Consider the following 26,543-nt stretch of genomic DNA (forward strand, 5'->3'; position numbering starts at 1 on the left):
TCTGAGAAGTTGGGAAATTAAGACAGTCTCCAAAGGCTTACCTTTCCCACAGTTTTGGCAGGGCTGTGGGCCTCTGAAGTTTGCTTTCTTTCTGATCTGTACCCTAAATATTAACAAAATATGTTATAAAGACCAACCTTCTATCTTGTATCTGCACAGAAGCCCCAAGACTCTTTTGAAGACAGCTTGTGAGGGATGCACCAAGGCTTAAGAATATTTATAAACCTTGTGCTGAAATTTAGGGTATTTTCCCACTTGAATATCTTTGTCTGTTTTAAAGAAAATATATACATATATAATGTTGTACTGGGTGTGGGTGCCTGGGCACTGGCAGCGGGGGCTACAGGGCGTCTCCGTGAGGAGAGGCCAACCACCCACTGCAGGGCACAGCTGAGCCACCAGCTGAGGTGGTGGGGCCTTGGGCAAATGTATTTAAGAAATTGCAAAAAAAAATGTTGCACAGTAGTGTGTGAGAAAGTGAAATGAGGGAAAAAAGTGTGAGAAACAATCCTGATAACACCAAGTTCAACCCATCATGAGTGTCTTATGAAGTACATAATATCACTATTTTTTTAAGGTAGGATCACTAAGAATTCAATGAAGATGTAATGAAAATATTTGGGAATATATAGGAAAATGCATAAAGATGTCAGGAAGCTATACAGGAATTTTCTCTAAAACCATTAAAGCAATATTTTAAAAGTGTTTTGCTTTGGGATGTTTTTGTGCCACAAAGATCTCTGCAATTAAGGAAAATTGCAAAGTTTAGTTGTAAGTAATTTGTCTTCACTATCAGAATGAGAAACTGGAGTTTGAGAAAATCTAGCCAGCATTTCCTTCTCCTTCAGGTGAGTGTCTATTTTCACATTTCCACAGCAGGTGCAGATACATCAGCACCATTATTAGAGCATTTCTCCTCATGAATAATTGTAGCACTCTCCTCTTCTCTTGCCTGCATATTTTAATCCCAGCAGTAGTGTAAGCACTTCCCTTTCAGTTCAGGTGAAATGTGGTATCCCTGCATGATCTGGGTACATTTATCTCAGTGCTCTGAAAAATGCTGTGTTCATTCCGTGCTGCCCGGAGGCCAGCTTCTGCAGGTTGACTACATCCATAACATTAAACTCTCCAATCTTATGAAACAAGGTGGCTCACTCAAACTGTCTCTCAGAAATAGTCCTTGGCTTGTGCAGCTTCTGGACTAATGCTTTCTCAGGAAAGATTTGTGAGGGGGCTAGGGAGTCTGCATTAAATGTGTGTCAAGTATATAGTGACAATAAATACTGTGTGTACAATCAAGTTGTGGTGACTGGACTGCTACTCTGTCACTGTTTACTTACTTTGAAAATACAAACCAGCTCCAGCTGTATATATTTGACCAGGTTTACTGTTGGCACAAGTGGGAATATTGAGGCTGAATATTGAGGCTGTGGTGCATAGGGAATTGCATATGATTTGCGAGGGTGTTTCTGACATCAGTAAGACGTAAGGTAGCATCAGAACTAATGCTTCCTGCTTTACATGCAGGTTAGTGACCTGCATGTCATAGGAGAAGCTTTCTATAGCCATGGCAAAGTTTGAACTTGAATTAGTGAGAAAAAAAATCTGAACTCAAGTAAAGAAATAGAGACAGAATAGAGACATTTTGAGGCATATGGCAAAACTGAATACTTGGATTATCTGTTTATTTTAAAGCTTACCCTTTCTCACCCACTAACACTTAGCTTCCTGGTCTTCCTGCTTTAACTGCCATTTGAAACTTGGTAATTCTTTAAAGTGACTACTTACAGTGAAATCTTGATAATGCAATCACTGTGAATTTGTTAGAGGTAGGAGGAAAACCAGAATATAATTTCATGTCTTTCAACTATTTAGCCAAATAGATCTTCCTTTTTTTTTCTAATAAGAGACAAAACAGTAACTGTAGCTTGTAAATTATACTTCAAGTGGGTTATCCTAAATGAGTTAAACATGTGCACTATATATGGGTTAACAGTGATAATGTCTAGACTAGTGTATTAAGTGTGTTCTCTGGCAACAGTCACATGTGACAGAACACCATGGTTGCACAAAAGTTGCCTCTTGGGAATGGTCCTTGGCTCACACCGATTACTAAACCATGATCAAGAATTGTTAGGAAAAATGCTTTTTCATTCCCAGGATGGTTCAAAGAAGTTATCAGTATAGATAACGGAGATTCAGTGTTTATATCTGCTTACTAACATTGTTTCAATTTCTCAAGTAGACATGTATCTACTTATGTCTCTGATGTTAACAGCTGGACAAGTGTCAGCAGTAAAAAAACTGTCACAGCTTTTTTTACAGCTGCTTTCACACATTCCCTCTTATCGCATTTTAATTTCCTAAAGCAATGTTTTTGTTTGTTTCTGGATTTACATTGAGAGATACTATTATTTGACTTGTCAAGATGGGAAGAATATCTGTAACAGTCAGTGAGGTAGAACATGGCTGAAACAGGATGTCTAACGGATGATTATAGTAATTAGCTGTTATTTTTTAACAGATGAATAAATATCACTTTATTAACACAGATAGCATTTTTTATTAATGACAATTAAAAATAGATCATTCAATTCAAAGTAATATTGCTCAAAACAAGTACAAGATATCTGTGCTTTTTGCATAATATGTATGATCAGAATGCTCTTAAAAAATAAATCTTATGGTGAATGAATGCTTATTTATTTTGTACAATAGATTTCCAGCTATGATAAATAAAGTGTAATCAGTCCATGAAAGTGAACTGTAGTTCTGGCCCAGGACAAAGGTAGATGCTTGGAAGCATTTTTTCAGATACTGTTAGCACAGCTTAAAGCCATATTTCTGCCAAGAGATAGACATTAAGTATGTGTTACTACTTGCACAAATCTTAAATACAATAGATTGTCTTCCAATAGCTCATTTATGTGCCCTGATATAAGAAAATATTTGCCTTAGTAATAAGAACAGAATATGCGGTTCTATCAATGGCTAACATATTATTTTTCAAAAGCTTATTTCAGGGAAGGTAATTATTTATATCTATGTATGTTTTTAAACTAATTTTATGGTTTTCTCTTAAAAAAAGTTTAAGTGCCTTGTTTTTATTGTTTTGTTTTTGTTAATGTCAGCACTTGAGACAAATAAGTTACTTTCAAGACATTCACCTATATTGGTGGCATACTGGTATTTTCTCCACTGAGAAAATAGCTCTGCTTTAAACTATTGGTCATTACATAATATATAAAAGTAGTTGCAGTGTTCTGTCCTCTCAAAAAATTGTATTTCTAAATTTCATTAGTAGATCTGACTGGACTTTTGTATAGGAGGAAGTGTCTGTGACTCAAATGTAGCAATTTGGATTGTTAGATGGATCACTGCCTGTTTCTGGCTGGAATCAGTATAAATCCTCATTGTACTACAAGGTCTGAGAATGAACAGAAGAAGATCCAGAGCTTACGATATTTACTGTAATTGTAGCTTTTGCACTAGTTATCTACACTTACTCTAGGACATATGGGATCAGGATAAAATATCTTTTAATTCATATTAGAAACCAGCTGTTCATATTCATTACTTGCTTTTGTATAAGCATCCACATGATGTTTGATATGTGTTTTGGAAGTGCGAAACATACTCCATATTTGCCTGTTTTTCCATGAGAAAGTACAGGTGATTTATTTAATGTCAAGAAGAAATTAGCTTTTTAAAGTTCATGTTGAGACAAAATAAAGTCACAGAAGGCAATTTTGTCACTTCATGGCTTTCAAGGTTTTACAATAAGCAAAAATATTTTTTTCACCCCCTAGCAGCCCTTTGTACTTTTCCTGTATTGGTGAACAATCAAAGGAACATTCTCATTCATATTGGATTTGAAAAATCACAGAGGTTTCAGAATCACAGAATGATTGGTGTTTGAAGGGATCTCTGGAGATCATCTAGTCCAACCCACCTGCTAAGGCAGGTTCACCTGGAGCAGATTGCAAAATAATGTGTCCAGACAGGTTTTGAATGTCTCCAGAGAAGGAGACTCCACAGCCTCTGGGCAGCCTGTTCCAGTGCTCTGGCACCCTCAGGGTAAAAAAGTTTCCCTTATATTCAGATGGAACCTCCTATGCTTCAGTCCGTGCCTGTTAATACTGTTGATTTTGTCCTCCATTGAAAGTTTTCAATAAAGTAACATGGTAAATAAGAATATCTCTACTCACACTTCTTTTTGAAGACCTGTCTTTCTTTGTTAAAACCTATAGTAAAATGAAATTTACTGCAGGCTCATGGTCTGAAATAAAATGTGACAGATTGACTTTAGTATCTCAGTTCTGCTGTTGATATCTCCAGACAGGAGTTAAAAGCATAAGCTGTGTTTACCTCTTACAGCCTTACTTCAATGGTGATTTCAGAAATTACACTTTTGTTAGCGTTTGTGAATAATAATGAAAAGTAATCTGAGCTTATGAAACTTCAGAAGATAGAGTTGCCTATAAATATTAATTTCATTCAAGATGAACTCACAAAACTAAAACCAAAAAGAGACTATAACGCACCTTAAGGGTGACAGAATATTCTATATTTCACTGAACTGCATAACCAAATGGTACATAGCTTGCAAAATGGAAACGTTTACTTTTTGGAGCAACTATTGGCAATACATAGCTAACTTGTATAAGCTAAGTATTTTATAAACTAATGGTTTTCAAATATTTATATTGGATGACAAGTTTCATACTATTTTTTTGTTTCTATAAGGTATATGATGGAAAAGACAGTTCTTCGCGCTCTCTGGGAGCCTTCACCAAAAATGACATGATGGGAGTTACCCTTAATAGCACCTCTAACCATATGTGGATAGAATTTAATACCAATGGATCTGATACTGACCAAGGATTCCAGCTCACTTACACAAGTAAGTAGCTCACAAATATGGTCTGATTGACTGTTTTGTGGGGAGATGTGTATTTCTCAGCTGCAGTGATTTCTCATAGAATAGTTTGGGTTGGGAGGGACCTTCAAAGGTCGTCTAGTCCAACCCCCTGCAATGAGCAGCGACATCTTCAACTAGATCAGGTTGCTCAGAGCCCCATCCAGCCTGGCCTTGAATGTCTCCAGGGATGGGGCATCTACCACCTCTCTGGGCAACCTGTTCCAGTATTTTACCACCCACATTGTAAAAAAATTCTTCCTCATGTCTAGCCAGAATCTCTCCTCTTTTAGTTTAAAACCATTACCACATGCCCTGCCAAAAAGTCTGTCCCTATCTTTCTCATAGGCCTCTTTTAAGTAGTGAAAGGCCACAATATTGTCTTCCTGGAGCCTTCTTTTCTAACAGATGAACAACCCTGAGTCTCTCAGCCTTTCCTCATGGGGAGGTGTTCCATCCATCTGATCATCTTGGTGGCATCCTCTGGACCCTCTCCAGCAGATCCATGTCTTTCCTGTACTGAGGGTTCCAGAGTTGGATGCAGTACTCCAGGTGGAGTCTGAATAAAATGGTGAAGATAGTTTCCTAGAATGCGCTGTGGTTAGAAAAGTGATTTTTACTTGGCTACATGGCTAGATCAGTGTTAGTAAGATAAGAACATCACTAAAAGGAAAATTGTCATTTTTCAAAATTAGAAAGCATTGCTATTTTGAAGACTTAGCAGTAGGGTTTAAAAAAGAGTGAATTGTGATGTATGTGGGATAAATATATTTGTGTTAAACTATAGCAGAAAACTTACACAGAGCCAGATTTAAAAAACTGAATACTCAAAGATAAAAATGAGAATGAAGAATATAGTGAGCCTCAAAGCACACTCTTAACATGTTCTGACTGCTTGTCGGCATAGGGGTGGAGTATGCTGGAAGGAAACCTGAATGAACAAGTTTTGATGATCAGTGCACTTTCACCACAGTTTGCATTTAGTTAATGTAAGTAATTTAGCTGGCAAAACAGTGAGTCTTTTGCGGAGAGGGGATAACTTTGGGGATAACTAATTTGTTTACAAGACACATAAAGAGATATTTTGTCCAGTTTTCAAGGAATCCCCAAGTTCCTTTTGCCTTCAATTTATTGCCTTTTACCTCAGCTTCCATGAGCTCCTGTTGAATCCTGTAGAACGGAGCACCACATCATACTGGGACACTGAAATTGAATCATAGACCTTGCTAGTGTATCTGCTGGTTTCTCTTTGGAATGGAGCCAGCTGTGAAATAAGTAAAAATCATTCGCTTTCCCTTCTGTCTTTCTACTGTGCCTGGTAAACCTGAAATTTTGTTATCCAACTTTTAGTGTTTTTCTTTTTTGTTGTGGTTTTTGGGGTTTTTTTTGGTTTTTGTTTTTTTTTTTTTCTTTTACAGAACCATAAATGAAAGGAAGGTTTCTCTGGCTGGATGAAATGTATTAAAGTGATTTCTATCATTTATTTGGTAATTTGGATCTAGATAGTATGAACTCCGTCATTTTGTTGAGAATCTAGAAAGAAGCACTAGTCAAAGCTATACTGGTTTACCTATAGAGACTGTAGAATTTTTCCTTTGAAAAAAGGAACAAAACATTTGTTTTAAAAATAATCTTATTTTAAGGACTCTGAATTCACAGAATTACATAATGGTTGGGGTTGGAAGGGACATCTGTAGATCATCTAGTAGAACCTCCCTGCTAAAGCAGGTTCACCTAGAGCAGATTGCATGGGATTGTGTCCAGGCAGGTTTTAAATAGGTCCAGAGAAAGAGACTCCACAGCCTCTCTGCACAGCCTGTTCCAGAAGTTTCTCCTTATGTTCAGATGCATCTTCCTGCGTTTCAGCTTGTGACCGTTGCCCCTTGCCCTGTCAGTGGGCACTATAGAAAAGAGTCTGCCCTGTCCTCTTGACACTGGCCATTAAGATATTTATAAGCATAAATATGGTCCTCTCTCAGTCTTCTCCAGGCTGAACAGACCCAGCTCTCTCAGCCTTTCCTCATAAGAAAGATGCTTCTGTTCCCTAATCATCTGTGTACCTCTTCACTGGACTCTCTCTAGTAGTTCCTTGTCTTTCTTGAACTGGGGACCTCAGAACTGGACACAAGAGACTTAAATCAGTTCATTTTCAAGGGACTTGAATGAGTTCCTTTCAAATCCTTCTACAGCAATCAGTTCCACCTACCATTTAGAAATAGCATTTTATCTAAAAATTTTGCTTAATTTCTCCATCCAATAACTTTAGTTTGTTGCACTTCACAATTCTAATCAGATTTGCTCTCCCATACCAGATTTTCCCATGTAAGTTAACTTATTGATAATTCATGTCTTAAGGCTTTTTTTCCTGGCTGTTTGATCAGCATTGAGTTTCCGTTTTCTGTTCTTCCAAGTATTTTCACATTTTCTGAAGTATGTGGACACAATTTGACAGAGTCTTCTAACAGTAATGTCATATACCCACAGTAATGTTAACAATACTTTGTACAGAGGCATAAGACTCTTAGAAAGAGCTGGGAAAAGAGATGGTGTAATAAATCTAGTGGTAAATCAGTTCTGGTTATTGCTTGTCTGGTTGCTGAGTTCTTGTTGCCCACAAGGGATACATCATCTTCCCTTAATTGTTGGTCTTTGTAGTACTTTTCTTCCCATTAATACGACTGAAATTAAGATTAGTGCAGCTTTGAAGCTTGAACTTTAGAACCATTGCAATGTGTTATTATTAAGATTAACTTAAATATTTACTATTTCAGTTCTGTGCAACAACTTTCCCATCTTTTTTAACTTTGTGAATTCTGTGGATCATGTTAAAATTGCAAATATAACAGAAGAAAAAGCTAATGATCCATGAGAACAGAAATGTGAATAAAGAAACTTTTATTTCTGTTTTCAGAATCTCATTACTGACATAATAAAGCAGAATTCTGTAAACTCAGAATCTGAGTTGCTTGTATAAATTGTAAAAATCAGTATGTAAGTGTCGAGGGTTAAGATTGCGGGGTGACAATAAAACCCTGGCAGATGTATTGTTAACCTCCTCTCCCCCCTCACCTCCCTCTTTTGCCCCTCCCCCCTTCCACTCAGCACAGGCGATCGGGAGGGAAAGAAGGTCAGAGAGAAGAGAGTTGGAAAAATTAACAATGTTTTACTAATGCTACTAATAAGAATAGAGAAAATAATACAAAATATACAAAACCAATCTTGAAAGTCTCAGCAACTGCAGAGCCGGCCACCAAAGTCCTGGATTAGACTCTGCAGCCAACTGGAGCTGGATTCAGTCTCTCACTAGGCCTCAGTTCTCAGGGATGACTCGCAAGGTCCTCTCCTAATGTCGGCCATAAGGAAAAAGGGACAAGATCCTTGTGATCTCCCACTTTTATATGAAGTATTCATGTGAATGGAATGTTATACACAGTTGGTCAGTTTCTTAGTCACTTGTTTCTCGTCGCCCCTCTCGTGAGATGTCCATCCATGCTTACCAATAAGTTTGCATTCCATTGCTAGGTTTACCAAAACATGTGTCTGGTTCTCCAGGAAAATGCAGTTAATATGAAGGCTTTAGCTGACAGGCAAAATTCACTGAAAGAGAAACTTGTCTCCAACAAAACCAGGCCAGTAAGCAAATATTGAAAAGAAATCTGCAAAGGATTCAAGTTCTAATGAAATCTGCTATACAGGAAATCACTTCAGGGTAAGAACAATAATGCATGGAGGCTAGAAATTATAGTAATGTTATTCTTTGTTGTATAACAACAAGATGGTTTCAAGGAAATGCATTTAGTACACTGGGTAGATAGATCTTTTCACTGGAAAGGATCATGAAAAAATCTGTAGTCTATCTCAACTCTTTTGAGAAACAAAAAAAATATTTTGACTGAGGACTAAAAGTATAGTAACTGTATTTAAGGAAACTACTTCAGAAAAATTGAGACAATAACATTTTGTTAGTATTTTAGTCTGAGATTGGTGAGTTAAGTATATGTGAATGTGAGTCAATGAAACTATAATTTGAGCAATAGCTGAGTCAATGAGAGGAGAAGAGCCAAGAGGAACAAAGAAGAATACTTTTCTACTTCATGTAAAACAAGTTTATGTAAAGCCACTTCCTTAAAAGTAGGGAGAAAATCTGTTAAGATGCATAGAGGAGAGTGTCTGTTTCCACTTACAACACTTCTGCACTGGTGTCAGAGAGAATGACTGTGAACATTCATATCTCAGTGTTGAGGAAATTATAACAAGGTTGATGGGCCTAATTTTTTTTTTACCTGAGGATAATGCCAGGTTTCAATAGATTATTCCATCTTAAATGTCTCTTATATACCAATGATATAGGAAGTAAGAGCTTTTCAATATGAAGAATAGTGTATTATTTTAATCTTAAGAATGAAGCCAAAATTTTACAAATTTTCCATTATGTTATTCTTACTCCTCTCAAACAGAGCTTGCAAAAATAGCCAAGTTTTTCTTTGCCCCTCCCCAACATATTTTTATTTCCAAGGAAAAAAAAAAAACCTTTTAAGATTACCTTAATTTCCTGAAACTAGAGGGTATCAATAGAGATCTGCATGTAAAAATATAAGCTTATATATGTTGTAGCTACAACTGACTCGTGTGACATTTACTTTTTATTTGGTTTAGAAAATGTCAGTTCTTCATGCTGTCAGGTCAGTAGTATTTAATGTTAAATTGATATTCAAATTCAAATGAAATTTTATTGACACCACACACTGATAGGCAGTAAAAGCAAAACACAGCTGTCTCGTGAAAGTAACAGACTGCAACTTTAAATGAGGAGTAATGCAGTGCAGCCTCTGAATAGCAAACAAGAAGTCTCCCTTTGGTGTCCAATCACTCCCCTATCATGGTCCTGACGCAAGAGAAATTTTAACTGTGGCTGTTTTAACTCATCATGTGAGTAAACTTACTCTCACTTGTGTCACAAGTGCTTTCTTGCTAGTGTTTAACCTTTATTCCTTGAACATAGTCTCTTTTTCCATAGCTATTGGAAAAACAAAAACAGTCCCTCCACACTTTATCATACATGTCATATACAAATGTTTTTTGACACCCTCAGTACTGTGCAATGCTCTGCTCTGTGGTCTGTGTGGAGTTGTACAGCTCACAGAGTACTCAGCACTATACTGTAGAGTCACAATGATCACTCTTAACTCCTGTGAAGAGAACTTGTACAGTAATTTTACTTGTGTCTTATTTGGTGCATGTAGATATCAATGCAAAAATTACTTTCATGATTTCTGTTTGCCAGTATCTGTGTCATTGGTTATCTTTTAAAGGCATTGCCATTTTACGTAATGTCCAAAATTCATAGAAAGAAGGTAAAACACTTAATCTTCATATCTCAAAACAAATGCTGCAACAAATAAGGCAGTGTCTGTGTTTCCCATTAGAATGCTTGTTCATTCTTGTTTTCACAGTAAAAGTTCCCGTACAGCTGAGGAGAGAACACTCCTTTTACAATGCTGGCTAGAACTCTCAAAACTCATTTCTTCTCTTGGTACCTTGAAATGGGTGTCTATACTCATGATAGCATCCACTTATCCTGAGAAAGCATCCCAGGGTTACAATGTGTAAGGAACTTTACCACTATGCAGAACTGCTCTTTGGACTCTTCTCAAGCCTGAGGGCTTTTACCAAGCTCCTTGTGCTGACAGTTGCCTGTCTGAGAGGGTGTGAAGTTGCTCTCAGTCCTTATTAAGACATCTACTTTTTTAGGAGCAGCTTATCTAGCTCTCTATGGCAATGTCATGGTTCCTCAGTCCTGTGCAGGGTATAATAGAATCAAAAGCTTCACTTACCTACAGAATAAGCCTTAGAGTCCATTGTATTGAGTCAGTGGAAGGGTCCATCCAGTAATACTGACAGATATTATCTGTAGGAATGTGCCTGGCTGCACTGAGCCACTCAGCAGTATATTCTGCCTCACAGCAGGCTCCCATGTGTTTCATAAACATGCAGAACTAATTGCAGACTTTATAGTCTGAAACCATTCAGAGATTTTTGGTAGACTCTGTATCTAGATTTTAACTTTCTGAAGGCCTTTCACTCACCTTTTCCTTATTCGCTGTTATAGATTAAAAATTATGTTCCATGTTAATTCCTTAACACTTGTATTTTAATTGCATTCTCCATTTCCCTATGATGTGAAATTAGGTATTTTCCTTCACTTCTTGCTAAGATGGAAATGAGGACTGGAAAAACTCTAAGTAAGGATTTGTCTTGTTGAGAATTAATGTTTTGTAGACTCAGACCTTAACTTAATGTTAACTTTCACCAATTGGGAATCCATGACCATTTCTTTCACTGAAAGCAGAATTCTGGGTGGCTATCATTTCTGCTAGAACAGAGGGCAACATTCAAGCCCTTGAGCTGTGCTCAACTCCATAGAACTTGCACCAAATTCTATGTAATGTTTCTGAAAGAAAACAGATTTAGGATTTTTATTTTTTTTTTTAATGTAGGGTTTATATTTTTATTTACATTTATCATCTTCTGTATTTAGTATGCAAAATTAGCATTTTACATTATTCTTTTCATTGGTCTCAGTTTAAGAAAAAGAATTTTGAAATACATTTCTCAGACATGATACACTGATTTGGCTTTCATACTATTCTGTTATTGCTAAAGTCTTAGTTCTAATTTTCAGTTTAAGTTATGTGTTCTAAACATTCTCTTCTCCTATTTATTTCAAGGGATTGTGAAAGTTAGTGCATGGAAGGTGAATCTGAGTTAGCAAAATCTAAATTCATATAAATGGTTTAAACCTGGAAATTAAATTAAGAGAATCCTGAACTGAAATTTAATTTAGTTCATTTCCTATTCTACAATAATTGGAAACATTAAAAGAACGCCAGTGAAAACAATGTGCTGAAACTGCAAACTCAATCAATTATTCTAGCATACAGATTCAAATTCAGAAGTATGGTGGGTTTCCCTTAGGCTGTATAGTATCAGTTGAGCAGAACAATCCAGTAATGAAAAGATACTCTTGCAGTTTCCTTTTAGTAACTAATTGGTGTATAAGATCTGTTCCAAAGAGAACCTTCACACACTGCAGTGGAAATGTAAGACTAAATTAAATGAAAGTAAACAAAAGGAACAATCATTAAATGAGTATGTCTTAATCTATGCATATATATAATCTATGCATTTACAGGTCAATTTGAGAGTAGTACAATTATGTGACTAACCTCAAATTAATGAAAGCTATATTGCAGACATAGAAAAAAAAACTTCTAAATATTCTAAAAGAATGTCAAAGTTGCAAAATTGAGAAGTAAAACTTAATAAATGCCAAAATAAAAGTTTGTTCAAAATTTTAATTCAGTTCACTCATGTACAAGAATTACGATATCCTGTTTAATAACATGATTGCATCATAGTCTCTTTCCTCCCACCCCCTCAAAAAAGTAATGTGCCTTCTGCTTCCAACAGATTAAACACTTACATAATCAAGCCACATTCTCAAAGCTGTGCTTCTCCTATGCATGTGCTTCTCCTGTTCATGACAACATGATAAGGGAAGATTTTTTTTAATCAAAACATTTCATGAGATATATATGAATTTGCATTCATTTTTAAAGCATAGAAAAAAAAATCCTGAACAACAGATTCAGAATTATCAGTACATAAGTGCTTACTAGGATTTTTCATTGAGGTGAATTTCAAAGCATCCATGCTTTTGCTTCTGTTTTGTTTCTTCTGTTCTGGATGAAACTGAACCTCAGTTTCATAACCTAATTCATTAAATACATCCTATGTATGCATCAACCTCACAGAATAAGTAACATATCAAATTGTACAATCTAAAAATAATTTGGATAAAATTAGGGTTTAAGGAATAGCTGCTTAAAACCAAAAAGTCCCAATGGTTACCTGTTTCTCTGTTTACATTTCATATTTTGCCTTGTTTGCATGTCATGTTTTTTACCTGCAACTAAAGTTCCCAGTGCTCTTTTCCAAACAGAAGATATTTAGAGTGTTTAGATTAAATTAAGCATTGTTTCATATAATCATAATCAGTACAGTGTAATCTGTATTTTTGGTGCCATACCTTAAAGTTTTGAAACTTTTTTGCAAACAAACAATATATCATGTTATGATTTAAAAACAACAACAACTACAACAACAAAATCACCACAAAAAAGCTATAGGTTAATACAGAAAGCTTATCAGTTGAAAAAGAAAATGAACTCCCTCAACATCCCCAAAACTTTGTATGAACTGAAAATATATTGGTCTTATAACACACTGCATAATTAAAGTTGTTTCCTAGTTTTCATTAAAAGACTTTTCATTTATGAAACTGCTGAATATTACTTGGTTAAAATGAGTAGGTACCTTTTTTTTCTATTTTCCTAAGACAGAAAGAATGAAAACCATTTTGTGTGGTGAATGCAAACAATATATCAACCTTTTGTTTCTAAAGTTATATTATCACATTCTTTGGAGATGAAAATGATGGCCTGGTGATGTTTGTGCCATAGTTTGGTGGTTTTCCCATCTCAGGAAAATTTTTCCAATTTGATGACAATATAAAACTTTAGCTAGATATATTTTATCTGAGCAAGTCCTACCCTGTGAATGAGTACTCTGAAATAATTTTTCTTCAATGATTTTCAGAAGTGTTGAGCATCAATACCTTTAACCAGAATAACAGGTGCTGTGTGAACATTGTTCCCCTGTCAGTGTGTAACAGAGTTAGCACAACTGCAGATGATGGAGGTGCTTAACTTTCAGTCCTGTCTGTGCCATTTTGTTTTTTATAGGCTTGTATAAATCTTTTTCCATGTTTTAATCCATGCTTCATATTCATGGTGACTTGATTACTCCAAGAGCGAGTATTTTGGAAAAGACTGTGAGGAAATGAATGCATTAATAATCACTGAAGTGTTTGGTAGGTGATAAGCCAAAGTGCCTTGCACTAAATAACAAAAATAACAAAAATGATTCTGCATAAAACATACAGATTATGTTTGTGATCTTAAATTACTTGAAATTTAGGTAACACTAACAGAGTTCTTAATGTTTCCAAAGTTTTCACATTACCTTATTTTTTTACTATTAAAACATCTGTTAATATTTCCACGTAGGTTCCAAAACAGGATGTATATATGTATTTGCCCTTCTGTTTTTTTTGGAGTCATCCCAAAATATTTTACCACATCACTTTCAGGGCCTAAAGATAGATTGTACATAATGTATGAGCTTTGTCTTTCATGGAAAGTAGAAATGACAAGACAGCATTACCTTTTTGCTGAGCAGGGCCCACCCAGTCTATACTTACAGTGTAGTAAGTATTGTAATTATTATAGATTATTAAGCACTATTTGGAGTCCCATGAAGTGTGCATGTAATTATTTAATGCTTAACATGTGAAGTGCAAAAACTTTTTTACATTCAGAACAATTAACCCCTTGTGCCTTGTCTTATGCAGTTTTTACAGGGATTAGTGGTATTGCTGTTTTAATAGTACTTCCTCATCTGTAATAAACAGTAATATTAACAGGAAATTATATGAGTATAAATTCACTTATCTAAGCTGAGATCGTTGATAGTTTTGACCTACACCTATATGCTATATATTATGTTTTCATGACATGTTCTTTAATTTAGATCTCTGAAGTTTTGCAAATGCCCCAGCTGGCATTTATTTTAAAATGTCTTTACAGTTTTGTCTGGTAGGCTTTCTATTTATAGTTCATACTACAGACTGCCAGAGTGTACAAAAGTTACAATAAAGGTTCGTGGGTTTTTTGAATATACAAGAAGAAATTTCTGCCAAACATACATATATATATGTATATACAGCTTGGTGGCTATGGTATTTCTTGAATTGGTGGTTGCAGTTTTCTGGGATCGTATCTGAGGTCAAGGTTCCATGATCACTAAAAACGATCCTGTGTAGCATCAGAACACCCAGCAGTGCAAATCTGATCCAAATCTGGCATTAAAACATGATTGAAATCCTGTAAAATTTATTAGATCATGCAGAAGCAAAATTATGAGTATTTTGTGCTTTCATGCCAGTATTATATGGTTTGGCATAAACTTTGAATGGCATCAACAAACAATAGTTCATCCAGTATAAAGCTTTTTAATAAAGTTAAGCTGCCAGAAATTGTTGGACAAATTTGTACTATGGGACCACAGTATAAAGGGCTGCAATGTTATGTTTATTTTACTGTCAGTTCAATTATTTCCTCTATTTTAAAACTATTCTCTGCCATCTCCATAGATAAAGTTTTAATTGCCATAGTATTCTTTGTGCCAAAGCATGAACAGGGTTTACTAAGCCAGAAAGAAAAAAAGGAAGGAATAGAGCCCTGCAGCCTATTTTCTTGGATGTTTATAGGGAACCTATTTTCTGGTCTCTAATAACGGTATGCTTATATGTTCCATAAAGACAGACATAATGTAAGATTCTTCAGCATTCTGTTGTGAGGGAAGCAAAATTCAGATGAGTACCATAGCTTGCAATTCAGTGTGTCTTGCTTGCTTTTGTCAACTTTATAGACCTACCCCGTAGGTTTACATGCAGTGTAAATGCACATATACATATATGAATGTTAAGTAAACTATGTTCTTCCTTGCAAAATAGGTGAAGACAACATTTACAGATATCTCAGAACTTCATCAGCTTCTGATAGAAGTACACTGTACTATACAGAACTCCTGAGAATTTCTCTTGGGGACGCAAAACACTTGCTTCTTTTACCAGAATTCCTATTGAAGACAGGTTTTGGAGGGCACAAACTTGAAGCTGAACTGTAAGGTGTGCTCCAAGGATATACTTAGCATACTCCACCTACTAATGAACACAAAAGCTAGTCCAAAGTTAAAACATGCTAGTGTGGATAACGTGGGCATCGTGTCCTCGGCTTCATTGTTTCACTGCCCAGATTTGCTGCACTACAGTAGAACCACAGTACCAATCATAATTGAACTGAGCTGAAAGAATTTGTAATTAATATTCTACATACATTATAGACATGTCAATAATTTTTATGCTGACAACTGGTACTTCTACATTCCTGATTATTTATGTCAAATATGACAGAACAAATAACTTAGGATAAATAGTGTCAGGTGGTGATAGCCAATCATCAAGAAGTATTCTGGCTCTTTTGGTTTTAATTTAACTGGCTTTTATCCATTTTTCGTTCTCATAATCCTATAATGAAACTCAGATATAAGATAATTGGCAACAATTTCCAGTACAATAATATTTATCAGCAGTAAGAATATTGCCAGAATTTCTCTGACTGCTGGCTCATTTCAATGTCAGGTCATCCCAAGTACTGTGACTCTATGGAGCTTATGACCATATTTCCCCACTGTGAAAGTTCACAGCATCTACTTTAACACTGAAGTTCTGCTGCAGCATTTCAACAATGAGGTTTCACAACAATATGGTCCTTCATGAGAAATTACATCAGATGTACAAGAGCATCAGGGAAAAAGGGAATGGAAAGTTCTATTTTTTGTGTGTTTTGAGAAGGGAAATAAATTTGATAATAGCTGGAAAGACGGCTTTGCTGTGAACACACAGGGCAAGATCCTGTTATATTTCCACATGATTAACAGCACCTACTTGCATGTGAAATACCCCAATTTCTAATAGCCCTACTGAAAACCAGAGATAGTATTGCTGGTAGAAAAGTGTAGTGAACATGTGGTCACAAATTAGGTACTGTCATTCTTATATTTTTTTTCTAGGGTATTTGAAGTGGTGTTTTAAAAATTTGACATAAAAGCCGGAAACTAGTTTGTTGGATGTCCTTACAGGGAATATTCTATTTTTCAGATACAAAAAGCAATAATACTCTTTATTTTGTCTTACTGAATGTTTGTAACAAATGTTTTTTTCCTAGGCATAATGTTGTGAAAATACCCCTAAAAACTATCACTAGACTTTTCCTGAATTAGTAATAATTAGAAGAAATCAAATCCATTTCCATTTTACAAGATGGTCTTTTGATAAAAAAAATAATTCTGAATAATCTAAACAAAACAGCAAATAAAGGGTTTAATGTCTTAAAGATATTTAAATTTAAGTTTTATTTTTTTTTGCTTCTAGTTATATATTTTTAGTTATTTTTTATTGTGTGTGAAATAGGAAATTGAATTCTGATACCCAAGACAGTGAGTGACTAAGTTCTGTGCAATCAGCTTATCTAACACTTTACCCCCAATAAATATTTGAGTATAAAATAGGCTGACAGAAAATGTAAACTACTTTATTGATATAAATGTTCCCCCAGAGATTTAAAAATAAGATGTAAATAAGCACTATATTTCTGTATGAAATTTCCTGTCCTCTGACATGTGCACAGGCCTAAAAGTTCCTATATGTACTGCTATGTATTCAGACATGTTATCTTTACCAACAATTTTTTTTCCCACTTATAACTTGCGGAGGTATTTTGTCATTTACAGATACAGAAATATAGTTCAGTGACTATTTGTAGAGTATGAGGCTTTTGAAGCAGCAGGAAATTCAGCTTGCGATAGTGCTATTGACAGGTGAAAGGGTCTTTCCACATTTGGAGAACGATGGCTCAAGAAGAACTGTAAAAGTATACTATAACAGGTTTAGAGACATTTCATCTACATTTATGATATTTATGTTAAAATGGTAAATGGACAAAATTATTAAATTTAATGTGATTAATGTAGACCATTCTGAGGTGGAGGAGAGGAAGAGCCAGTAGGTAATTAACTAAATTGTTATCCTGTTTATTGCAACACTAATTGAATTTTATGTTAAATACATAAGTTGTAGAAAAAAAAATAGTTAGTTAGCTATTATTAGTATTTTATTTCTTTATGAACTTACACCTACACAAATTTTTGCAATGAAAATCAATACATTTTAACATGTGAATGCTATGACATACTCATACTATATATATTAATATAGCAACTGATTTCAGAACCATATTTGTCAAAATATAGGTTGGATATTTTAGGCTTAAAATGAACAAAACCCAACATTTCTTTTTGGCTCTTCCTAAATGCCAGATCTCAATCTACATTTTGAATTAAATTTCTGTTTACAGAAAAATTTATTTTAGAACGAAGTCTATAAGAATCTCAGTAAGTTTTTATGTTAATAAGTAATACCAAGGTCATTTCAGTTAATGATTAATTTTGTATCTTTGTATCAGATTATATTTAATTCAATTATAGTATTCTAATGTACTGTAGCTCACTTAGGCAAACTTGTAGCAAAGGAGTTGGAAAATCCCTGTGTTAGTGGATACTTGAAGGTATAAGTGACTTACAATAATGATGTGAACTGTTGATAACTATAGGCAAACCAGAAACACTTTTTGTGCTACTCAGTCCTGTTTCAAAGCAAGAATGGAGAAAGAGTACGCAGGCTATGGTAGGCTTGTGTCAAACTTCTAAAGCTTGTGGCTGTCTTTTTGTAACTCTTAATGTCAATGTTGTTCCAGGAGTCCTCAGGGATCTTTATTGCAGATGAGGAGAAAATGGAATAGTGTACATGCCATGTATATATATTTACACACTTGTGCCAAACTGAATATTAAGTGGAATACATAAAATGATAGCAAGTCAGAATGATAATTTTATCCCAGTCCTGACATCTTCTATAGTGAAGATGGCTATATAGCAGACTCAAAAGGCTTGTTTGTTCAAAAGTTTGTTTCATTTCACCCAAATTTATCTGTTGATCTTATAAAAGATAGTACCTCTCCCTGACAACCTCTTCTTCTTTACGTGGTAGAAGATAGTGGAGAATCAATCTCTTGTGTAGCTTTCTAACTGTATATCAGCATTATGGGAAGTTTATTTCACCACACACAAACAGATTCTTTAATCAGGGAAGTTTCATCTGTCAGTCACGTGGCAGTGCCACTGATAACCAAATGTTGCACTTACTAAAGGATAGGAAAGTATCTAAAAGAAGGTGGGAGATAAATAGTGTTACAATGGCTCATGCTGTCAAATCAGCATTAAAATATCATCACATCATCTATCAAACAACTTACATTTTCAGGGTTTTAAATAAATGTCTTTGTATGTTTGATAAGGAGATTAAAATAATGAAATAAAACTATTTCTTGTGAAGTTCAGCTCATCTGAATAACCAAATCACTTTGGCCCTTTTTATAGGGAATGAAGAGAAACAGACCTTTTTAACAGTTCATCCGATCTATTTTAGTTATCTACTGTAGAATGAGATGAATCACACCTCATAAGTTACCATTAACTCTAAAAGACAGACAACTGATTTAGATGTTTATATAAGCTGATTACATATGCAATACTGAGAGCTAGTTAACATGAATGCTACCCCTTTTGTCTGGAATCTGAGCATGTTTGCTTGTTTCTTTTTTGTCAACAAAGTGAAATTGCAGGGGTGTGCGAACATGTACATGGAAACAATCTTTTAGCAAGGAAATAATAATACACCTCTGTAATTCATTTGTACTGTGTGCAATTATACATACTCCTCCTGACACCCCTGTTAGTAAACTAAACATTGTCAGGGCATCAGTATGAGTCTGGGAAAGTGATTGTCTGGACTGCTGAAGTGCTAGGGTAAACGCTAGTATGCTTCTAGCTTGGGTTGTCTAGCACTCTCCCAAACAATCTTGGGGCATAATGTAGTAGACAATGTGAGCTAAATTCCTAGGTGATGGCTCATAGGCAGCCATAGTTTATTGAAGGGTCATCAAGTTTAACAGTGCATGGCTATGGTCAGAGTATTCTCACCAGTCTTGAGGCTTGACATTTAAGATACTGGTGCAGATAGAGATGTAGTGGCTAAGTGATGGAATAGCATTCTTTTGTGGGTGAGATTCTTTTTCCTGAAGTCTAGATACTGAAAATTCTGAGCCAGTATAGCCTACTATATAAAGAAAGGACCAAGGCTCAATTTACAGTAAAGGTAGAAAATAAGTGTTTACAGAAGCTGAATGAACTGCCTGATCTGACCACCTATATAAATAAGAGCTAGTTTGTTTTCTTGAGGTTCATATTTCTCTACTGACAATGAAAGTAGACTAAGCTAGCTACTTCAAATTTAGCCTTCTAATTTTCAAGAGCCTGAGTTATAACAGGTAAATCCCAGCCTCTGTGCCCAATTTATGAACAAAGAAAACAATGGCATTTTGTGTTTTCAGAGGATCCAGTTGATGGACAGCTTTAGCATTTGTGCAGGAAGAAAAGCAAGGTATTAGACTCCTTATGTTTTTGGTTTTGGTTTTGTTTTTTTTTTTAATCAGATGAAGCTGATCTTCTCAGGACGAGGAGAAAGGCAATGAGAAAAGTATGATATCAGCTTTAGTTTGTGCATTTGAAAAATTGTGAAAGGTTGTCTATGGATATGTTATTTACCATAAAAATGTCTGATTCTCTCCTAATCAGTGAAGGACCTCATAGAATCATAGAATGGTTTGGGTTGAAAGGGACTTTAAAGATCATCTAGGTCCAAGACCCATTAGACCATGTTGTCCAAATCCTTATCCAACCTGGCCTTGAACAATTCCAAGGAGGGGGCATCCACAACTTCTTTGTGCAACCTCATGTAAATAATGAACTGAAACCAGCAAACTGAAGGGAAGACCAGCAGCCTGATTCAGAACCACTTAAGGAAGCTGTTCAGTAAAATAAAACAGCAAAATGGAAAACATTTGTAGAATTAGAGTGACTTCTTTGGGGAGGGGACATGATGGTAATGAAGGAAGAATTCACAAAGAAGAAGAATCTGGAGTTGAGAAAGATTAATTTGGAACCACTCTTTACTTAGCTTTAAGAACTGGACCTCAAGGCAAAATAAGAGGTTTAGAATGCATCTTTACATTTTAGCAATGCTGTATGGAGATAATGCAGAGAGGAGAAGAGTTGTAGCTACTCAGGTTCATTCCAAGGAGTACAGAGGGAGTTGTTTACCCCATTCAGCATGTTAGTAGGCCAAAAAGGGGAATGCTAATTGAAAATGAGTTTAGGAATATTTCTTTGTTTCAGCAAAAAAAAAACCTGAAACCACACTATTTTGACAGTTGAATGAATGAAATAATCTTTGCATTTTCTCCCTGAGTTACCACTATGATCTGCTGTCTTAATTATGGAGATTAGATGAGGAGGTGAAGCTCCCACTTAGTGCCAAATAGAGGGTCAATTCTTCCTTTCCTCTGAATAAAAGAGAATGAAATAATAGAAGTGGTATAAATTAATAACGTGGTTACTAATCTCTTTTAAGCTAGTGTAGGTACTAGGCTTTCTTCAATAAACTAATGGCATAATCAAATATCAAATGAATAATTAGTTCTTGGTGTTTTGGTTTCTGATTTACCCAAATTATATGTAATTTGTCTTTTGTCACTGTTGGTACATCTAATCCAAATGAATAATGAGAATATAACTTACATCAAGATCAGATTAATTGACATTATATTTTGTTTGATATTTTATAACTCCTTGTCTTTTTTCTTCAATACTCTTCCCCTATCTGTTTGCAGGTTTTGACCTTGTGAAGTGTGAAGATCCTGGCATACCAAGTTATGGCTATAAGATCCGAGATGAAGGACATTTTGTAGATACTGTCATTTTATACAGCTGTAATCCTGGCTATACAATGCATGGTAGTAGTATTATGACGTGCTTAAGTGGAGATCGAAGAGTTTGGGACAAGCCTTTGCCTACTTGCATAGGTAATCTGGGTTGTGACAATGAAAGAATTCCATCTGATGTTTCAAGAAAAAAAAACACAACAACAACAAATATTCTGTCTTTCTATACTGATAATAATGGTATAAATATATTTTAAATTTCAAGTGAAAATTTAATGTTGGCATCCGAGTATGCCTTCTCTGAAATAGATGGTTGGCTTACTAATGGCTACAAAACTGCTGGGAAACAATTATTTCTATAGAGCAGCCTTTGATTAAGGACTACTGCTTTGATTCTGATGATATCCTGGGTGATCGAGTCTGATACGCTATAGGAGGCTGTGGTATTGTCTAAACACTTGACAAGATAAGCAAATCCATCATAAAGCAAATAAAGGGGTTTTGTTACCTCATCTGTTTTCATAAGAAATTATTTCAGAACCTCTTTCCTATGAAGCTAATTTCTAATTTTCATCCCACACTGGTGGATTGTTTCATCTGCATGTTCTTGAGTCATTGTTGCTATGCTACAATACCCCATCTGTCAGAGCCTTGTGGTAGATCTTTTCTTTAAATATCATGTCTTCAAGTGTCTAAAACTGTGTTTTGTTACAATAAATAAATGTTAGCCAGAGAAGTACTAGGTGAGATACATAAAATAACTGAAAACCAGTATAGCTATTGACCACTGTACCTTTGCTAGTCAACTTCCTTCAGTTTTGTTTTCCGGTCCAGCAATTACCCATGACTTCCTGAATTCAAGTTTCACATTGACTGCCCATGAGTCCTTGTGAAAGTCTTTCTTTCTTTGTGTCTTCTGATGCTTAGTTTTTGCCTCCACTATCTGCTGCAGGCAAGCCACCAACTGCTTTCAGCACTCACCTGACCTGCAGGATCCTTGCTTATTGCCTCTCTCTGGGTGCTACATTTTTCGTTCCAGGAGCTGCTTCCTTGTCATGGTCTAGCCTCAGCTAGCTACAAAGCATCACACCATTGCTCACTCAGTGCACCCTCATGGGACAGGGAAGAGAATCAGATGAGTAAAAGTGATTCAGTTAGTGGGTTGAGATAAAGGCAGTTCAATAGGTGAAGCAAAAGCTGCACACAATGAAAAAATAATTCCTGTAATTCTGTCTCTAGAAGATTATAGAACTTGGTTGAATATAAGTCACTTCTCTTAGTTATAGTATAGTTATTTACTTTATGTAGTATATTATTTGAGATTATGATTTTACAGTGTACTTCTGCATATTAAAAAAAAACCATTTTTTCTATTTCTTGTTAGAATCACTTTTGAAAATTTACTTCTGATCTGCTAAAAGGGATATAATTTTTTCAAAGCATATGAACTATATAATGCATCATTCCAAGTTTTATCATGTATTCTGTTTCTAAATTAGTCTTCTCAGAATTTTTAAGCAAATCTGTCAATTAGTTTGAGTTTAAACAATTTTGGTTTCACTAGTTATCTTGAGTTCTTTCCTAAATACAGTACTGAATCCATCATTTCTTTACCTGTAGTTATCTGTCATAGTGAGTATTGCATACTTAACTTTCTTGTATAATGAATCTTAACTGAAATCTTTCACAAAGTCTACATTTGAAAAAAAAAAAAAGTACCAAAGTGGCTTTATGCCATGTTTCTGTAAATAATATGTAGTCTTTTGAGTGATCAAACCAGCAGGATATATAAGTAAATCAGATACTCTGTTTCTGACTGCCGTGGTTCTTCCATCATCTTTGTCTTACACTATGCCTGATGTACATCTGTGCTTGACGACTTCCTGATGGTAACCTTTTTAATGCCACTACTTGTAAGGCAATACTGTAAATGAAGTAGAAATTTAGGTACGTCACTTAGCTGAAGAGTTACTGTTCCATTTTTGTTCAGTGGCACCTGACTGTTACCCAGTTCCAGTTTTATCAGGGTGTGTCTTTATAGTGGCCAGACAACTGCATGATGCTCTAAACAAACATAAGAATCACTTGATTCCTGATGCTTAGCACTGCAGTTGATCTCTCCACAAAGTTAAGATGACATTGATAATAAAAAAATGTTTTAAACCAGACACTGAATACTTTCAAATCATAGCTTTCTGATTTACCCTCTTACATTGTGGGTATATGACCTTTACATTTTTAAATACTAAAGGAAATTATTAGGCAATACCTAGCTGCTTTTTGATGCAGTTAAATTTGAAGTTATATAGAAGTATCTTGAAAGCATTGAACTGAAGGCATTTTGACATTAGAGCAACAGAGAAAGCAAATTATTTACAAAATTCAATAGTGTAAAGTCTGAATTTGAGCATTCAGTGTTACTTAGAAAAGCAAAACATGTAAGATGGGATATTTCTGAAGCATTTTTTCTTTCTTGCTGATGCTAAAATTGCGGTTTTTTTAATCTCAGTTCACCCTGAACTCTTGTCAGTAGAACAACATAATCACAGAAGTCTGGTTTATTGCTTTATAACAAGGTAGGAATGAGATCGTGTGCATTTTAACTCATGTACATGTCCTGGCTTGTACGTATGTGTACTACTTCAGAGATATTAGGTCCTTCTGATACCTTTTTAGAAGACAGACAGATATGGAATGCACAAAAGATGAAAGTGTAGAATATTATGGTCTTGTTAAAAATAAATGCAATCCTTCTCTTGTAGCGGAGTGTGGTGGTCAAATTCATGCTGCTACATCAGGGCGCATTTTGTCCCCTGGTTACCCAGCACCATACGACAACAATCTTCATTGTACTTGGATTATTGAAGCGGATCCAGGAAAGACAATAAGGTACATGCTTAATTTCAATATTTATTGTTGACTTCAGTATTTGATAAATTGTAGTCTGTGCTTTACATTCTCCCACTCTTCTACACATTTTTTTGTTTATTAACTCCTCCTTATACAGTTGATGCTTCTCATGGTGGCATTTATGAGTGTCATCTCTCTAGGGAAGCTGAGTACCTTAATTGTGTAGGAGACAACTAGGGACCTGATTGAGAACTGTGAATTCCATTAGATAAGATGGCTATAAATCTTCAGTGTGATAGAGTGGTGCACTGCTGTATCTTTTTCTAGCTGTAAACAAGCTAAAGTGCCAAGCTGTCAATTGTGGTTTCAAAATTCTTCCCTTGAGTCATTGTACTGCCATTCTTTGATATCTTACTGTCACAATAATTTGTTTTAAATATAATATAATTATTCAACACTATTTCTTAAATATGTTACCTAAAGCAGCTGTAAAGTTCCTGACTCTACCAGGAGTGCTCAGATATCAGGTATCTTGGACCTTGTTAGGTATCTATCAGGAACTGTCTTTTTGCAGTGAATGCTTTGATCTGATGAGGATTTGACAATTAGCAGAAGCAACAGAGATTATTGCTATACAGCTTCATATATTAATACAATCTGAAGGGCTTTAATTTTCCATTCCCCTTCTCTTCTGTCATATCATTATTAACATATATAAAATTTTGAAGTATATATCAGACTTCTTCCCCATAATCAGTTTATAATACGACCAGCAATATCTCAGAAGATGTTGAGATTTTAATAAGAGAAGAATACAGGAGTGGGAAAAAGCTTAATAGATAAAGACTGGAAGATTTCTCCACATAGAGTAGTCAGCATAACAAAAAGATTTGGAAATTAGAACAATACAGAAAATGAGGGAAACACAGCTGGTGACTAATGCATGAAATAAATATACATGCCAAGAATTCAATGCTGTAATCTAGAACTTTTATTTCTATAGTGATTTATGAAAGGATGATGGAAGGATTGGTGAACTGAGGCAGAAGGAAAGTAGTAATACAAAAATAACTTTTAAAACAGTTTTTCCTTATCAGTTTGACGTACTGACAAAAAAGACTTTGCTTTTGATGTATTCTTTGCTATTGATGAATAGCTAAATCCCTCAAATAGAAGGAATACAAATATTTAGAGAACATTTCAGTTCAGTTTTTCTGTAGCAATACACAGATTTAAAAACTTTGAAATGGCAAGTTCTATTCAATATTCAAGCTAGTTTGTCCACTCTAAACAATAATTTGCTGTGAAAGCAAGAATGTAACAACATTTAACTTCTACTCAAGATGGATAATTTCTGTCATTTTAAAATAATTTATTGATACTAATATGTTTAATGATATGCATCAGGGATTAGTTTTGTACTTCAGTAACAGGAAAGAAGTATCCATTAAGTGTGTTACTTCAGAATATTAGTTATTTATTAATTTTGAGCAAAAAGTTCATGAATAGTAAGTTGTTCCATTATTCAGTTTATGTGGACAAGAGTTTTAACTGATTGCTTAAATGAAAATTACTGCTTTTAAAAATTAAACAGACAAAAAGATAAGCAAATGGCAAGTTATTCACTGGGAGTTTTTTTCCCTTTTTTATTCTTAATATGCCTGTTTCACTAAGCCAAATAATGAGTTTGTTCCATCATAGGTGATTTCAATGCATCATCTACATTTCAATAACAATTTTCAAATTAATTGTTTCCAATTAATTACAATTGTAATAAAGAAATATTAACACAAAACTGTTTGAAATAAAAAAAAGAAGTTTTGATATTTACCTATTAGATTTCTTGAATGTTAAAAATGTAAACAGTCAGAACTTTAAGCTGATGCACATATGTTGACTAATAACATAGCAGTCTTGAACACCTTTCTAAATCTAATACTTCACCTGAAGATAAATAGAGATGATTCTATTATAGTATAATGCTATTTTAAAATTAATTTTAACATAAGGCTAAGGTAGGATAGTACGTTTTCTAGAATGACGTGCTGAAAGAAAATGCCGTCTCTGTGCTCTAGCTACTGTGCAGTAGCTACTGCTTTTTTTCAATTGCATATAATTTAAGGCAATCAGTGTTCTTGATATCCTCAGCTGAATAAGGAGAAGAGCTCTTTGATGAAATCATAGTTCTTATCCTT

At 34.9% G+C, this 26,543-nt stretch overlaps 1 protein-coding gene across 1 annotated transcript in view; it reads left to right on the plus strand.

The window, feature by feature from the left end:
• Positions 1–26,543, plus strand: part of CSMD1 (CUB and Sushi multiple domains 1) — a gene marked incomplete at both ends in the record, with an annotated part of 1,064,284 nt that overhangs the window by 849,380 nt on the left and 188,361 nt on the right. The window contains 3 exons of the mRNA XM_082048870.1: positions 4,747–4,903; positions 21,448–21,639; positions 24,261–24,387. Of these exons, the coding sequence (XP_081904996.1) occupies positions 4,747–4,903; positions 21,448–21,639; positions 24,261–24,387 (476 nt within the window). The remainder of the gene's footprint in view (positions 1–4,746; positions 4,904–21,447; positions 21,640–24,260; positions 24,388–26,543) is intronic.

The sequence above is a fragment of the Streptopelia decaocto genome, assembly GCF_964273445.1.
Source record: "Streptopelia decaocto genome assembly, chromosome: 3".
Taxonomy (NCBI): Eukaryota; Metazoa; Chordata; class Aves; order Columbiformes; family Columbidae; genus Streptopelia; species Streptopelia decaocto.